The 17,064-nt window shown below is 45.6% G+C and overlaps 1 protein-coding gene across 1 annotated transcript in view; it reads right to left on the minus strand.

Moving 5' to 3' along the window:
• Window positions 1-2,150: 2,150 nt before the first annotated feature.
• The window catches only part of AMZ1 (archaelysin family metallopeptidase 1), a 104,606-nt gene continuing 89,692 nt past the window's right edge, over window positions 2,151-17,064 (minus strand). Inside the window, exon 7 of the mRNA XM_085630214.1 lies at window positions 2,151-4,473. Within this exon, the coding sequence (XP_085486340.1) occupies window positions 3,910-4,473 (564 nt within the window). The 3' untranslated portion in view covers window positions 2,151-3,909. The remainder of the gene's footprint in view (window positions 4,474-17,064) is intronic.

Below are 17,064 nucleotides of genomic sequence, written 5' to 3' on the forward strand. Positions count from 1 at the left end.
TTGAAGGGTGGTTACATGGGAATGGCCACGCAGCAACCTTGGCGCTAAGTGATGCAAAGCAGCGCTAAGCGCTACTTTGCGTTACTTTCACATTATTTCCAGCGCTAAACAAGTTTAGCACTGGAAAGAAAATTGGACAAAATGATTTTGTGCCGATTTGCATCACTTTTGTGATACAAACATGGCCTAAAATCTTAGTAAATCTGCCCCTCTGTGTTGTGCAGATTCAGTGATGTAGCAGTTGGAGTCAATGCCTATACTATGTGCATTGTTCTGTATTGGCATTTGAAATCTTTTTACGGTTTTGGTTTGCATCACTGGACGCTGCATGTCACTCGAAGGAATCCATATGACTCAATGTTTATATATTAGGATCTGAGAGAGGGAGGGTTTATCCTTTTCTCGGGCCTGGAGGGTAGAGAGGCTCTTCAACTCTACGGTAGGAGAACAGGAGGGATACGTCCTCCCTAATTATTCATACACACAAAGAGTATCCCCCCTAACATGTTGGTATAGGGTCATAGGACCATCAAATCCTCAATACCCTACATATATTTTTAGTTTTAACATCCCTGACTACTCCACTAATAAAAGGATACCTTGGAGTAAGTCGAAGGATTTTTAATCTTTTCGCCCCCTGGTCTTTTCTTTCAAGTGCTCCCTGTAAGATGGGTAAGCCCACCCTGACCTTTAGGAATCGGGGTGAACCAGATGATGAAGCATGACACTACTAGAGTGCGTGAGCCATATTTAAAGAAAATAAATTATTTCCTTTACCTGCTTCTAGGAAGGCGGTGCCATAGTAAGGACTATCATTGCCCAGCACTCCATATAGACTACCTTAGGTGGGATACTCTTTGTGTGTATGTATGACTGAATGCACCAGCTGTGCTGTAGTTGCAGTTCCCATGTGACTTTTGTCATGCGGGCTAGTGCATGTAATATCACAGTGAGAGCTTAAGGCACTTGGTACTGGTTTGGATTTGGACAGCTGAAGATCAGGAGCGGAAGGAGAAAGGTGTTGAGGGCTTCTTTCCTCTCAGATTTTCCTGGAGAAGCTGTTGTTCACTGAAGCTTTCATGATAGTATTTCGTAGTTAAAGCACTATGGTCTACTATGATTAGCATGAAAAGGGCTCCCGGCTCTTGACTAATTATCTGAGTCACTCATTCTTGCAGTGGAGCAATAAGCAGAGAGGTAGACCCTAAGGGGCAGATTTATGACGACTGGCGCATCCCTGCAAATCAGCAGGGATGAGCCAGGTAAGATGCGTCATGGAAGTTTACCCTTGCGCCACCACAGATGCGCCGCATTTACTATGCAGTGCATCGTGGCGCAAGGATAAACAGATGCGTGACGCATCTCCCGTCGGAAGGGTGGCGCATTGCTGGAGTCGTGTCGCAAGCGCAACACAACTCCAGCAATGCTCGTGGCCTGCCCATACATAACGTGGTGCGTCACGCCTTACGCCAGCTTCAAGCAGGTGCAAGGTTTTGACGCAGCGGCGTCAGAAAAGTGACTGAGTAGAATCTTGTAGATTTCACTCAGGCACTTTACCGAGGTTTTACTGAGCCGGAACGCCCCCCCTGCGCAGGAACGCACACATGAAACCTGATGCAGGTTTCATGTGGCGTAGTGCTTTACAACGTGACGCATCTCCCTAGATGCGTCACGTTGTAAATAGGGCGCAACGTGGCGCATGGTTTACGCCGCCGCTGCGTCACAGAAGTGATGCAACGACGGTGCAAAAGTGGCGCAAGAGGCTCGTAAATCTGCTCATAAGATTATAGAACCATGGGTGAACTGCCAGGATCCTACTCAAGTGACACTTACAAAATTATCAGGTGAGACTTACAAAATGATCATCTCACAGGCTGACTAAAGATGGGTTGCCTGAGTTGAAATGACAAACGTTCATGGATCTTAAGAGTTTATAAGTCACCATTGACAGCATGGGGTCTCTCATAGGCTGCGACCTACGACTTATAAAGTTTCAAACACTTGTACGGATCAAACATTCAAGAGAAACAAATTGGCCAGACTATGTCCTCATGTCTTAAAGAAGAGAAAGCGAACAATGACATTTATCCCTCACTTCTCTGAATGAGCATCAGGTCGCGATCAACAAAAGATTAACAGTTGAAAGAATATTTCAGGTGTGTTTATTCACATTTATTTTATGTTGTTTTTTGGGATAACCCACCTGTTTATGAAATATCTTCACAGCGCTATTGACTGTGGCATTATCTGAAAATCAGACAGAAAGGTGTTGCATAAAAAAAATTACTTGCATCCAGTTGAAGATCTAGGCTTAGAAATACTTTGTGGATTTTTCCTACAAACATTGAACTTCAGAAAAAAGTATTTGTGTCAGCTTGGAATTAAATCAGGATGGCTGTGGTTAGTTTGCAATTCTCACAAGTCTCAGAAAACATTTGCTGGAGCTGCCTTTTAAAAATAATTAAGAAAATCAGCTTCCACCCTTTTAGGCTCTTTTATTTGACTATTTATGACTAAGCTATGCATGTCTGAATGATGACCTTCTATCTTAGCCAGGACTTCATGGGGTTAATTAAAACCTCAGCTATGACCTCACTGGCTACTAGGCTGTTGTAGATTTTACAGAGCAGTCAAACCACCCTCTGAGCTATTTATCCCACCAACTACTGATCCATTACACTGGATACAGCGCCATCACACTGGCGTCTGAGTTATCAACACACTGGTAACTCCACTATCCTCCCTCTGGATATTGATCTATTCTTTTTATTCAGCCTGAGTGATTTCCTCAGTTGAAGATTTATTCCACTAGCTCCTTATATACCACACTATTACTCAAGGTTTCACCAGCTGCCAACTGAGCTACAACGCTAGAACTTGAGATATCGCCCCACTGGATAATAAGCTGTCATTCCATAGGCTACTGAGCTTTCATGTTGGCTTCAGAATTTTCCTCCCATTGACTGCTGAGCTATCCTACTGACTACTGATCTGTCAGCCCATCAGCAACTGAACTACCACACAAGTATCTTAGGTAATATTCTTCTGGCCACTGATCTACCACAAAGGTTCTTTAGCTTGCATCCAACCAGTCACTTACCACAAACTATTAGACTGGCTACTCAGCTTTCCCACTGGCTACTGTGCTTCCACACTGGCAGCTTGGCGAACATCCCACTGGCTACCGAGCCAACAAAATGGCTACTCAGGTCTCCCGCCTACTAATGAGTAGTAGCATCAGCTATATAGCCGCCTCATCAGTTCATGCAACACACAACACAGGCAATTCTAATAATCAAATGGTCCATCCTTTTAGTTCATATTTTTATGCTGGTTTCACAGCAGTAGGAAGATAGCTAGTAGTGTGCTTTGTGCAGTAGTGGACAAACTGAGAAATGCAGAATACATCAGCACAAGGGCAGATCTATCTTACATTAAATATTCTCTGGATCCCTCATTAAGAGCATCTCTCTAGCAATCAATCCGCTAAGGACCAGTCAGAAACTAATTAGGCAGCTATACAATGGATAGGTTATTTGTATATTTAATTATTTCGCCGTATCAGCTACACTTTCAGATCTCTTTGGAAGTCGAAGAATTGATGGCAACACTTTAGCAACTCAACGTAACAGTGAAAAATGGTGTACCTGTAGGGTATTTCAAATTCTGTATAGCTACACTTAAATTGAATTTCAGGCCCGCCATTTAACTAGTACCAATAGTTTTGTACAGTAAGTTGTAGAAAATATGCAAAGGTGTCTTGCAATTCGCCACATCTGGTGACGTTTATGAGGAAACTCCTTGTTGTCTCTCAAATCATTAAAAATTGCTGAAAGGGACTAGAGGAAGAATTCCAGTCATAGGGGTTCACTCGGACTGTTCCACTTGCACTGGAGTGCAAGGGTTCTGCTAGCTGTCCTCCCAGTCCCATCGCGGGGGCGAGCATCCATCCTTCGAGAGCCTTCTTGAGCTCAGTCTTCTCCTCAAGGATGAGAACCTGTCCCCCAGGGTCCTTCTAAACCCTGTCTTGTCTCTGATCAGCTGCAGATCCTTTTTTAGGATGGGTAGCTGACCAGTGAACATGTCCCACCTCGCGAGGGCATCCACACTCCTGTCCAGTGCAGCCAGCTCTTCTTCGGACACCTCTCGCTCCAGAGCACTGATGCAAAGTCCTAGCCAATCCTCATGTCTCTTAAGGATGCCCGTGACCTCCCCACAGGCTCCCTGCTGGCTGCTCATATCCTCCATAGAACACATTGGCTCACTTTGCTCTATCTCCTGTCTGAAGGAAAGGAGTGGAGTGCAAGTGTCGGGCGTCCAAGCTTCAGATAGAGAAGTCAACAGCTCAGACTCATTCTCGCCGCACAATCCAGAGTCGGAGCTGAGTGGCAGGATGTCCTCTGAAACGGAATGGTCAGCTGAACTCTGGCCGGCCCAGGCAGACAGAAGAGTTCCTGTCCAAGCAAAAAGTTTCTACAGAATAAAAAATATTTATATTTAGTGTTAAACATCGATATAGGTTCTAGAACACATGTGAACTTATACAATGACAGTAGAAGAGCTTACTACAGATTTCCAGTTGGTGTCAGTAGATGCCAAGACTCTAGTAAGTTTGTCATAACATACCATCACCTAAAGTTAAGGAGTCTCAAAGCTCAAAAAGTTGATTTGTCTCCAAAAATCCATTCCAGTGACATGTCTACTCAACCATAATCAGGACATCCCAAGTCCATGGTTTAATGCTAGCCCAGTTCTAGTTTGCATCCAATGTCTGGATCTTTCTTTTTTAATGACAGGGTTTTGACCTGATGCCAATATCTGGTGTCGTGGGAATAGGGTTACCAGATGAAGTCATGTCACTGGGCCACGTCTTTGGTTGACTTCAACCAACTGGACTCAAGCATCTGAAAACAATTTTCTGTAAAAGCAGGGCCTGGGATTGGAAAGTAGTGTACTGGGGCAGTGAAGTTATGATATTCATACCACGGTATGGAGGCAGAATGTGGCACCTTCTACAAGTGTCTCTTAACATAATCCGCCGAGCTAGTATGCATACACTCTTCACTGTAACAAAGCTTAAACTATGACAAATGTAAACACAAATGTCCATGCAAATAAGTTACAAAAATACAAAGTGGACAAAAAGGATCTCTATAACAAAGAAAAAAGATAGACTGAAAATCCTGGGGACTTCTACTTGATATAAACGTGCTTGCTGGAATTGGTACAGGTAATAACCGATAGAAAGTTGTCCCTCCATGAAAAAGATAACAGACACAAGGGCATATTTACGAGAGAAGTGGTGGAACGTGGTGTTAGCCTCCTGGGCTTAACGCCATGCTCCGCCACTTTTGAAACGCAGGGCTGCACTGTATTTACAAGAATACAGTGCAGCCCTGTGTTTCTCCCTGCACTGGCACTAATTTAGCTGCCTAGTGCCAACAAGGGTGTCTACGTTACAGGGGAATGATTGTTTATGTGCAGGAAGATGTCCTTTCCTGCACATAAACAATCAGTAACTGTGCTTTGTAACTTGTGTGTGTGCTGCTCAATGCAGCACACATAGAAGCTGCAAAACATACATTTTTTTCAGTGATTGTTTATGTGGAGGAAGGGACACGTTCTTGCACATAAACAATCAATGGCATTTTGCTCTTTCTTTGTGTGCTGCACAAGGTAGTACACATGGAAACAGCACAAACAAGGCGAAAATAAATAATTTCTCCTCATTTCGCCTGTTTAAGACCAGGTTATCCCTGGTCTTAATTTTGGCGCTGCCTCCGATTTACGCCACCCTTGTAAATAGGAGGCAGCATCAAAATCAATGGATGTTGCGGTGGAACGCCCACCACAACACCCATTGCCCTCCCCTTTCAAGCTAAGTGTAGCATGAAAGGGGGCCTTATTTTCAAGGCAGCGTTAAGCCACGTTAAGTAGCTTAGCGCTGCCTTGTAAATAAGGCAAAGCCCCTATCGCCACCACAACGTCTGAAAAATTGACGTTGTGGTGGCGATAGGGGCTTGTAAATAGGCCCCTCAGTGAGGTATCATGACTCATTTGTAATCACAGACTCTAAAGTGAAAGGTAGGCACTCTACCCTGCCTCTCCATGATCTGTTTTACTTCACCTACCATTGGGCCGTGGGATGATTCATGAACCAGTTCATCCAAAGGGATATGTGCATAGTACAAAGTTTAAATATTTTCCCAAAAGCCATGGTTTTCTTCCAGTTACAGGGAAGCAGTGGCTCAGGGCATAGTCTCCCAGATTGCCCAGGCTTGCAGGCATTTTTCATTAAGCATAAACCCCATGTCTATATTTGGGGTGTGCATCCATTTCCATGGACTTTTTGGAATGCCTGATGATCCAGCAGAACAGTGAATGGTTTCCGGCATAGGAACACACTGTGACTCGTACTCAAGTCAAGCTTTCCTTCTCAGGGTGGGAATAGGTCCTCTCGGTCTCGGTCAGATTCCCACTGGCATAAGAGCTGAATCAGCCTTGTTGAGTCTCGTTTTAGCTCAGCAGGGATACTACCTCGGCCAACTGAACCAGCATCCCCCATCAGTTTTGGGCACAAGTTGGGTCTGAAATAGACTAGATCAACTGATGTGATCCTCTCTTTCATCTCCTGAAACGCTCTTGGGAGACCAGGTGAAGGGTTGCCCTTGTATAGTGAATTGAGTGCTGATGGTGGCAAAGTCCCTGATGTATCTGGAACACTAGCTCACCATCCGTAGGATGCTATATTAGTGGGTGTCTTATTCAGCAGTATCACTTACGTTGGGTCCAACTGCTGATGCAGGAAAATATGTGGCAGATAAATGTGAACTCATCCTTTTCCAACTCACACATGATAACGTTTAGGGTGAATGCGGCTGCCTCCGAGCTCGTACATACTTCTGTCAGCGTAAAGTCTTGCCTTTCTCTGCTGTGATCAAAGGTAGGTTTATCACCACCATAACGTAAGGATTTTTTTATGGGTCAAATAAAACTTCTGCCAACTTCTTGGAAAATGTCAGCTGCAGACGATACCCCAAAACTGAAGTATTTGGAACAGAACAGACCCATCTGTGTGGAGAATGTAGAGGTCAAACTTGAAAAACATAGAGGCTCACCTGAGGCTCCTGATCATGTCAGTCAGGTGAGGACCCAGGTGTCTCTCCCTTTCAATTATAGTGTTTGGTACGCACATGTCAACATAACAATATCTTCTTTGTGTTCCATTTGGGAAGAGTTACACTGAGGAAATGCACAATGTAGGCTCAGTAGCTAGCTCAGTGATTACTTAGTCTAGCAGACTTTGTGTTTCCTCCTCTACTTGATACTGTAATTGCACTGATGTCCAAGAGTATTGAGCCACCGGATCAATAAGTTTATTTATGAAGAATGTGACATGCATGTCCTTCAGTTCCCCTAGGCCACCAAGCATGGCTGGAAACATGCTAAGGATGCAATGTTGTGTTGACATAATGACTCTCATTACTATTAGGCCCAGAAGATGTGCCTTGACATTGTTGAGGAGACGTGGGGCAGGCACCAGACCCTTGACCATGTGAACTTCTTCTTGAAGTGATGACATGCCATAGGTGAGAGGTTTGCAGACTTTTCTTAGATTGCTCACTGGATGGCACACACCCCAGTTGTACACTTCTACATTGAATGGCAACAGTTTGGGCTTTACTGACCTCTTGACAGATTCCAAGGCCCACATAATAATGCAGGTAGCTTCAGTGTCCTGCACAAAATTGTTGGTGTGATGTCTTTCTGACAAGCAATGCATGCTTTTTCTGACCCGCCTGCAAGGGGATCTCTGTCTCCCCTTTGAAGTGCAGGCAGGTGCTATGTACACACTGAACGACAGAATAGCTGCTTAAAGCAGCCGCTCTCTCTTTTCACTAATGCTGTGCCCTGGGACAGTCACATGATTGGTCTACCCTGGGGTCAGCGCATTATCAGTAGTAGGGCCTGTTTGCGCCCAACACACCATTTTGAAGGTGAGTCCTAGCGCAAAAGGGACAGTTCACCCTATTTTTAATACAGCTGTTGAGAGCATGTTGAGAGGATCTATGCTCCCTTCTCCCAAGCACCATTTTCAAGTTCACCAGAACTTGCTTTGCACAAGCTCGGTAACTGGTTTCCTTGTTGCAGCTGCAACATTTCTGAGTTACTGCAGAACAAAACCTTATGTGGGATGAGTGAGGTCCAGCAATAGCAGGTTTTCTCACCTCTGGATATAGGGCGGTGTTTTTGTCTTGGGTTTTCTCACCAGTTGCCATCTCAAGTGTCTGCTCAATTGCCTGGTTCCTTCCAACCTCCATGTTGACTGTGTGAATCCCCAGTGGTGGCTGACAGGGTTTGCGGGTGGCGGGCGGGTGCGGGCACGCAAGGGTGGGTCGCGAGGCGGTTGGGAACAGTAAAAATATATTAATTGTTTTTAATGTACCTTGCTGCACCAGTCCCGCTTCTCTGCTCCTGCTCTCCAAGGCACAGGAAGCACAGAAAAGGTTCCCCTGACCAATCACAACGCTGCAATGCAGCATTGTGATTGGTTTTGAGCATCCTGTTCGACGCTCAACCAGGGAATGGGGGCTCGCCTTTTTCTCCACACAGGCTGTAATTCCGAGAGGGCCGACCAAACAGTCATTGAGCACTTAGGAGTAGGCAAACCACTCCTCCCGTGCCTGCTCCAAGAGCAGAGCAGCCCCGCCAACCCACCCGCCCTCAAAGCAACAGGAACCATAAAATGATAATAACTCAAAGTTATTATCATATTATGTTTCCTTTGCAATGCACTGTTTAAAAGCAGTGGGCGACGCTCTCCTGCCAAAGTGAGGAGCCGCCCCTGTGTGTCCCAGTTCGGCCATCATTTCAGGTCACTTGAAGTATTGTTGGCTTTGTTACGAGATCTTTCAGTACCTTCAGTCCTCCAGTCCATATTGTTACTCAGCAACTGAGATAGCGATTTAGGCTAGGTAAGGGTTATGAAAAGCACTATATTGTATTGTATTGTAGCCCTTACATAGATCTTACTACCCCTATGCAGGGCGTGGAAGCACTTGCCTGAATGAGTACCACAAAACACCATGTAGGGTGTGAGGGTGGAAAAATGTTGTTTTTGTTGTGATTCTGTGTTGGAAATGTTCCACGTCATGCGTGATGACCACCGAGGTGCAATTATCGTGTCATGGGACACAGCACGTAGCTGTGTGTTGGATAATAAAGTATAAGGGACAGACATACATGGGGTCATATTTACAAGCCTCTATTGCCACGGGAATGTCACTTTTTCTGACGTTCCTGTGGCAATAGGGGCTTCGCCTTATTTACAAGGCAGCGTTAATCCACTTAACGTGGCTTAACGCTGCCTTGTAAATAAGGCACCCTTTCACATTATGCTTCACATTATGCTTAGCATGAAAGGGGAGGACAATGGGTGCTGCTGTGGGCATTCCATCGCAACACCCATTGATTCTGACGCTGCCCCCTATTTACAAGGGATACGTAAATATGGGTCAGCACCAGAATTAAGATCAGGGAAAACCTAGTCTTACCCTGGCGCAATGAGGAGAAAGGTTCAATTTCTCTTCGTTTTTGCTGTTTTCATATGTGCAGCACACATGAAAACAGCACAAGACCAATAATTGTTTATGTACAGGAAGGTCCCTCTTCCAGCACATAAACAATCACTTTTTAAAAATGCTTTTTTGCAACTCCTATGTGTGCTGCATTAAGCAGCACACATAGAAGTTACAAAATGGCATTTAAAGATTGTTTATGTGCACATAAACAATCTTCGCCTGCACTCAGACACCCTTGCACTGTGGTGCAAGGGTGCCCTCATTGGTGCTTGGTGGCTAAGTGTAGTGCCAGCACAGGGGGAGATGCAGGGCTGCAACATATTCTTGCAAATATGGTGCAGCCTTGTGTTTCTGAAGTGGCGGAGTGAGGCGTTAAGCCAGGAAGGCTAACGCCTCACTCCACCACTTCCCTTGTAAATATGCCCCACAATTTTATAGTTTTCAGCATGCTGGTAGCTTAAAACAGCTCTGCAGGTCTCTTTATGGTATTTCGTATACTACGGTGTGTTTATCTAGTTTCTACACTGGGTTATCCAATCTGAGATTGTGTGTACAGTTGTGATCCTGAGCTGGCATTGGCGGAGGGTGCGAGAAATGGAGAGACCAGTTGCGATGGACATTTTTTTATTATCATTCCATATCTGAGTGTCTATGTGAGATGTATAGAAGTGGTCAGCTTGTGTAGATATTTAGGACCTGAAGTGAATGGACTATATTAAAGCCCTTCAGAATTGTCCACTAATATGTGACAGATCTTTTCAGTTATTTCTTGCCTGTTCATTTGGTGATAATTGGCTGTATGGTGCTTGTGGGAGACAACACTCATAGCAGATATGTCTTATATGAATTTAATAGGGATAAGTTACAATTTGTTGCTGACTGCTCCCTATTATGGTTTTAATATTATTGGGGGACGTAACTCATATATATGGAAACATATAACTATATAATGCCACCAGTGGTGTAACATAAAATAATGGGGCCCCCCTCCAGAAAGTGATGAGGGGCCCCTGAGTCTCCGATATCTCACAGATAATCATTGGTCTTGGGCTCAATGGCAGCCCCCTGAAGGGTTGGGATCCCCCTAAAGGGCGTGTGCCCGTGTGCCACAGAGGCTGCAGGGGGCCTGCTTTACTCCCTTCATGCCACGGCGAACCGTAGGTCATCCCCTTTTTTTGCTCACCCGCATAATGAAAGCAGTTTGCTGTTTGAGTTGTTTAAAATTCATGGTTTGTAAGCTGAAGATTGCGCTTGAGGGTGCAACTGTTTTCTAGGCTGAGTTGTTGGGATGCTGGTGGTGCAGTTACCTAGGAAATAGCCAGGGTTTCAACTGTCTTCGGAAGTGTATACAGTCCTGCTTGCTTCTAATACTGGCTATTAGTGAGTTCCAGAGTTTGGCAGCTTGTACTGAAAAACAAAATGTGCCTCTTACAGATTTCTTATGGTTAGGTGGTATGATAATAAGTGATGCAATTCTGGAATGCACTGCTTTTTTTGCTTTATATTGCTTGAATTCAGTGCTTAATTGTGAACACTGGCACTTATGACAGCTGCCACAGGGTGGTGCCATCCATCTAATTTAGATAAAATGTTATTTATGAATTCAATATACATTAAAAGGGGCTAATACCTGCCAACCAAGCCATTATTCTAGTGTTGGGCACCTGGAATAGTCTCAATTGTCATTGATGTTTACTATTTCTGTTGATACTGTCATTGGCAGCGCAGACAGGGGCAATGGGTGGTGCGAGCGGCAGTGGCCTTCTGATGAGGGCCCTGGCACTTTTTTTTTTCCAAATGAAGCACTGCTTGAATTTAACGTGTAGGTATGGTGATCCCTTTTCTTGGGAGGCTCTGTACAAAATGCAGTGCCTTGAGCATTGCCCTTTTAGCTTCAGGTAGCCAATGGAGAGCTTGCAGGACTGGAGTCATGCAATCTCTTGGGTGAAGGCGAAAAAGAAGCCTTGTAGTAGCATTTTGGATGAGTTGTATTTTACGTATAAATTCTGCGAGTACACCTAGGTGTAGACGGTTGGCATAGTCAAGCCTGGAGATTACAAGCATGAGGATGGCTTGAAGTTTGTTTGGTATGCAAGGTTGGAAAGATGCGACGTAGTATAAAGAGCAAGGTTGATTACGCATCTGTTTCTTCTGAGTTCCTACGCAAACTGAATTTGCATGCGCTTTTGTAGTGGCAGGTATCGGAGGAGACAGGGGGCGGGAGTGGGAGACGACGACAACAACAACAAAAAACTTGCCTGCTGCGGGCCGCATCGCCGGTCTTCTGCTCCACTCGTGGCTCCACAGCAGGCACAGGCACCCAGCCTCCCCTGCAGGAAAGCATGTAGATGCTCTCATGCATGAGAGCAGCTTCAGGATTGGCCTGAGCACTGGGAATTTGCGCTCCCAGGGAGACTGGGAGCCTGTGCTTTGCTGTCTCCAACCCAGCAAGGCAGCTGGGTTAAAGAGAGCTTCAGTGCGCATGACGGTTTGGCCGGCCTGAGACGGGCAGCCAAACCAGCGTCATGCGCACTGATAGCAGTGCACTACCACTCCCGTCAGTGACTATCATCCTCCTAGCCCCGCCCCAAAGACTCGGCCTGCAAACAAAATAAAACGATATTAAACCAGGGTTTATTATCGTTTTAAAAAAAATAACGCTGCTGACAGTGGCCGAGGTGACATTTCTCCGCCATAGCGCAGGAGCCACCACTGCTTCACTCCCACTGTTGAGAGCGTGACAAGTATACTGTCACCAAAGCAGTAAGGCAGGTGGTCTGTATGTAGGGAGTGTGTGGACCATGCCTTCAGAAATATATCCAATGCTGCCACAAGTCCAGCAGATGGCAGCAGTGTATAATTTTTTACAACAGAAACGAGAGTTGACATAGCATTCAGACTTCCTCCTGTGATGCTGTTGTCTTCCATAGTTGTCCACCCAAAAACACACACACTTCTCCAAATTACCCACACCGTTTAATTCTTAACACACCGAGCGCACGCGGCACCAGTGTTTTCCATGCTGCTCTGATAGGTTTTTATAGCCTGCTATATTCTTTTTGCGTTTAGAAACCTCGCTGGCGTCTTCTTGTATTTTGGGCTGTGGTGCGGCGTGCAGATATGCTTGGAAACTGACATGTTGTCATTTCTGATAAATTGTGTTTTTCCGGGCCCAGCGCACCCATGTCGTTGTATATCTGTTATGTAGATGTATGCCTCGCTGCCTTTCGTGTTTCCATGGATCCGAGTATTTGTTCTTGTATATTTATAGGTCACGTTAATACCCGGAGGAATTTTCGAGCTCTCGGAGGGGTGGGAGGGACGAGGCGCTCCGCGGGTAGCGGCACCTCATGTAAAGCATCTTTGTTTTCTCGATTCAAGTTGTACGTATTGTGTGCGCTGAGACTCGCACCTGCAGTGATTTGGAGTGCACTGGGGCTACTGCACACAATATAAGATAATGTAGCGCCTAAATAAGGAAGCGCCTTCATTGTGTTTTATATTTGTTACCCATGCGGGTAATTCCAAGCAGGGAGGATGAGGACCTGACGGGAACTGCACAGAGAAGCGTTTCTTTTTATTAGGTCTCGCCTGACCCAGCGCATGCGCTGTTCTGGCGAGACTTATCGAGAGGGCTCCAAAAAGTGCTACCAGGCCAGCCTAGAGCTACAGTGCCTGTGTGCGGGCGCGCGCGCCGCGCTTTGCCGCGATTACTTTCACTTTTGCGGCCGCACGGCCGCTTGGCATAGCCAATAGGTCTCGCTTTTGGGACCTTATAAGTATTTAGTTATGCAACTGTTGCATGGCTAAACACTTATAAGGTCCCAAAGGCGAGACCAATTGGCTATGCCAATGCTTGTTTTTGTTGCAGTTGTATATAGCGCGAACTCGACCTGAAGACTATAGCATGAGCACCATTACATTACACAAGGCACTTTCATTTGTTTGTAGCCACAGGGGGGCTTCTTTATGAGCCCTTGCGACACTTTTGTGCCACCGGTGTATCACTTTTGGTGACGCACCAGTGGCGTAAAAAATGCTCCACGTTGCGCCCTAGTAACAAAGTGACGCGTCTAGGAAGATGTGTCACTTTGTAAACCACTGCGCTACATTATACTTGAGTCACGTATAATGTATGCAGGGTGGGCGTTCCCCCAGATCAAAGCCTCGTAGAAGTGGCACAGTGAAATCTATAAGTTTTCAGTGCACAACTTCTAGGACGCCATTATGTGAAAACCTTACACCTGCCTCATGGCAGGCGTAAGACTGATGCAGGCCCTTTCACATGGGGCTTGCCCCATGGGAAAGGAACATTGCTGGAGTTGCGTCACGCTTCCAACACAACTGTAGCAATGCATCAGTTTTGCGCTGACAGATACGTCAGTATTACTGACGTATCTGTCATTACTTGCGACATGATGCGTCATACAGTAAATATGGCGCGCATCTATGGTGTCGCAAGGATGGCGCACTGAGACGTGTTGCATCGCTGCTTTGTAGCAGCGATGCAACACTTCTCATGAATAAGGCCCAGGGAGATTTAGAGGCATATTATCAAGCACGGCGTTAAAATTATCGCCGCTTTAGCGGCAGAAAACTGCCGCTAAAGTGGCGATAATGGGCTTGATAATATGCCGCAGAGAATTCCAATAGAAGCCCATGTTGACACCAGAACATGGGCTTCTATGGGAATTCTCACGGGCATATTATCAAGCCCATAATTGCCGCTTTAGCGGCAGTTTTCTGCCGCTAAAGCGGAGATAATTTTATCGCCGTTTCTTGATAATATGCCCCTAAATGATTTGCCCAGAATCAAAGGATGTTGAGCTGATACGGGGACTCAAACCCAGTTCCGCAGATCCAAAGTCGGCATCTTACGCCACATCCTCTTCCCTGGGTGAATCCCATATGAAGAAAGTGCACACTCCTTTGAATGTTGGTTGGCGTATTACATTCCCAACATTCCCCAGCACTAGGCGTTGCAGCTATCAATAGTGCAGTGGCACGTCCCTCGGCACCTCAAGCGTGGCTGTATTTCATCACCTAAACGGGTTCAAGGGTGCCAGTTTTCTTAACTTGCACAAGGGAGCACCGTACCTCACTCCATCCACAGCACACTTATTATACCGCCTTCCAAACAATATTTATCAATGTATGGGGTCTCTGGACCACGTCAGCATCTTCTTCACAGATATCAAGTCTATTGTGCTGAGCCGCCGGCTCACCCGCCCACCTGTGGGCTCTGCTGGTGTACTAATGGCCACAGAATGTTCTGGAAAGCTTGTGGAGAACATTATTATATGTACCTTGATTGCAAATGGAGCCAGTGATGTCACTTCCTGGAGTGTTCTCACCTCCTCTCCACTAAGATAAGGGTGATTTGTCTGTTCGTTGCAGCCTATTCTGGGGAAGGGGACAGTTACACACGCAGAATATCGAATTTTAAGTGTACCGCTATAAATATATAATTCACAAATTATCGATGCCAAATTATGATGAAGGTAAGTATATATAGTTAGGTATGCGTTTACTGTCCTTAACTCCATATATATGTACTTTGACGATGTATATATTGAAGATTTATAGATGTGAAGTTATGAATAGTAAATCTATACTTACCCTTATATATTTATAATAGATGGGAGCCTGCAATCCCTTTATAAAAGCCCATCTCTAATTTCCTTGTTACAGGCAACTTGTGATGTCTTCAGTAACCAGTAACAAAGAAATGACATAGCTGTTGACTGTAATATATTGAATAATCTACCCCTTCCATACAATATAAGGATAATGCAAGTGACCAAGGAATTCCATGACCATATAGAGGAACAAGGCGAAGGATATTCATTTATAAGGTTATGGAATTCCAAGGTGTGTGTGCAATACCCAATGGGCTCAATAAAAGGAGCTCTTTTCGGAGATCTTTTTTTGGGATCGAAGGACCCCCGCTAAGCAGTGTCTCAAGATCTTTTTGAAACTGAGGTGGTTGGTGATTTAAAATTACCTGAGGTTAGTTTAGAGAGACTTTACAGTTTTCATTAGGTCTCGCCTAGGTAGCGCATGCGCTGTCTCGTTGAGACATGCAGTATATACTTTAGTGGGGGAGTCCCCGCCTCCATTTTCCTATTTGTTTTTGAGTGTGTCTTTCAAAATGTACTACTTGCTAGTGGGTAAGCGTGTTTTATGTCCCTCCTTTTTCCCTGTTGGGCACGCCTATGGCTATTGGCCCCTTTACTGGTATGAATGCATTTTTTGGGGGTTTGTTGTTTGTCGGGGATCTCATTTTTAGGTCTCGCCTAGCTTTGCAGCACTTGCGCTGCACACTTTGCGAGGCATGCAGTATACACTATAGGAGGGAAGCTTCATGGAAGCTCTGCCCACTCTCCGCCCATCTTTTTGATAGGCTTAGGTCCTAAATGCTGCCTTCCTATTGGTTCTAGCCTTGTTAGTCCCGCCTTATGACGAGCATGTCGTCATTTGTGTCCTTCCATGGCTACTGGCCCCTTCACTGTACAGATTACTTTTCTCCCTCTCCCCTCTCCCCTCTCCCGCAGTCCAATGCCTTCTTGCTGGCCCCTCCAGTCCCTACCCCACCCCTCTTTGTGTTCGTCACCTGCATGCATAGCAGGAAATCATTTAATTTATTTCTGGTTGAAAAAGTGCGCAAGGAACGCTCCAGTAGTCTGATAGGACATCGCTGGGCATTGATAGAAAACTATAATTTAAACAAACGATTAACCAGTTGCTGCCCGACCTCTCTGAATCAGGAATACTTCAACTTTATTTCCGGTTGGAAAAGAGTGCAAGGAACGCTCCAGTAGTCTGATAGAACATCGCTGGGCATTGATGGAAAAACATAGTTTAAACAAAAGATGAATCTTTTTTCCTCACCTTATTATTGTCTTATAAGGTGTTCAAAGATGGCTACCAGTTTAACTTCCTGTCACTTGTCGGCTTCCTAGTGACGTCTCACCCGCACTCCTACCCGTACTTCCTGTCGGTAAGGCAAGGAGGGGAAGTGACGTGCCTGCTGCATGGGACTAGGATAGAGAGAGGTCGGAATCGGAGAGGAGGGGATAGCTAAGGAGGGGTAGGCATCTCAGAGACAGAAACAAAACAGAGATCAGCTCACCCGAATTTGCTCTGCTCTAGTGAGTTCCAATCTCATCATTGCTTCCCAGAACATGGACCCCGCCGCTGCCACCAACTCTGCCACCACCCACAAGGTAACCAAGCCTGGGTCCAGCGCCGCAAGCAGGGGCTCCGTCGGCAAAAGGTAAAAGGAGCTGGGGGGGTTAGCAGTGAAATTTTCCATCCATGGTTTTTGATGTGCTGAGTGAGAGTCCTGTAAGTGGAGACTATGTTAAGGGCTGTAAGGAGGGGCTAGGTTGAGCTTGCCGCAGTACTTCAAATGGAAAAATAGAAGTGCAGGTACGCTATACCAGAGTACCTGCTCGTTTCTGAGAAGTGCCAGTTCTCTCCA

This window comes from Triturus cristatus, chromosome 10 (assembly GCF_964204655.1).
Source record: "Triturus cristatus chromosome 10, aTriCri1.1, whole genome shotgun sequence".
Lineage (NCBI taxonomy): Eukaryota > Metazoa > Chordata > Amphibia > Caudata > Salamandridae > Triturus > Triturus cristatus.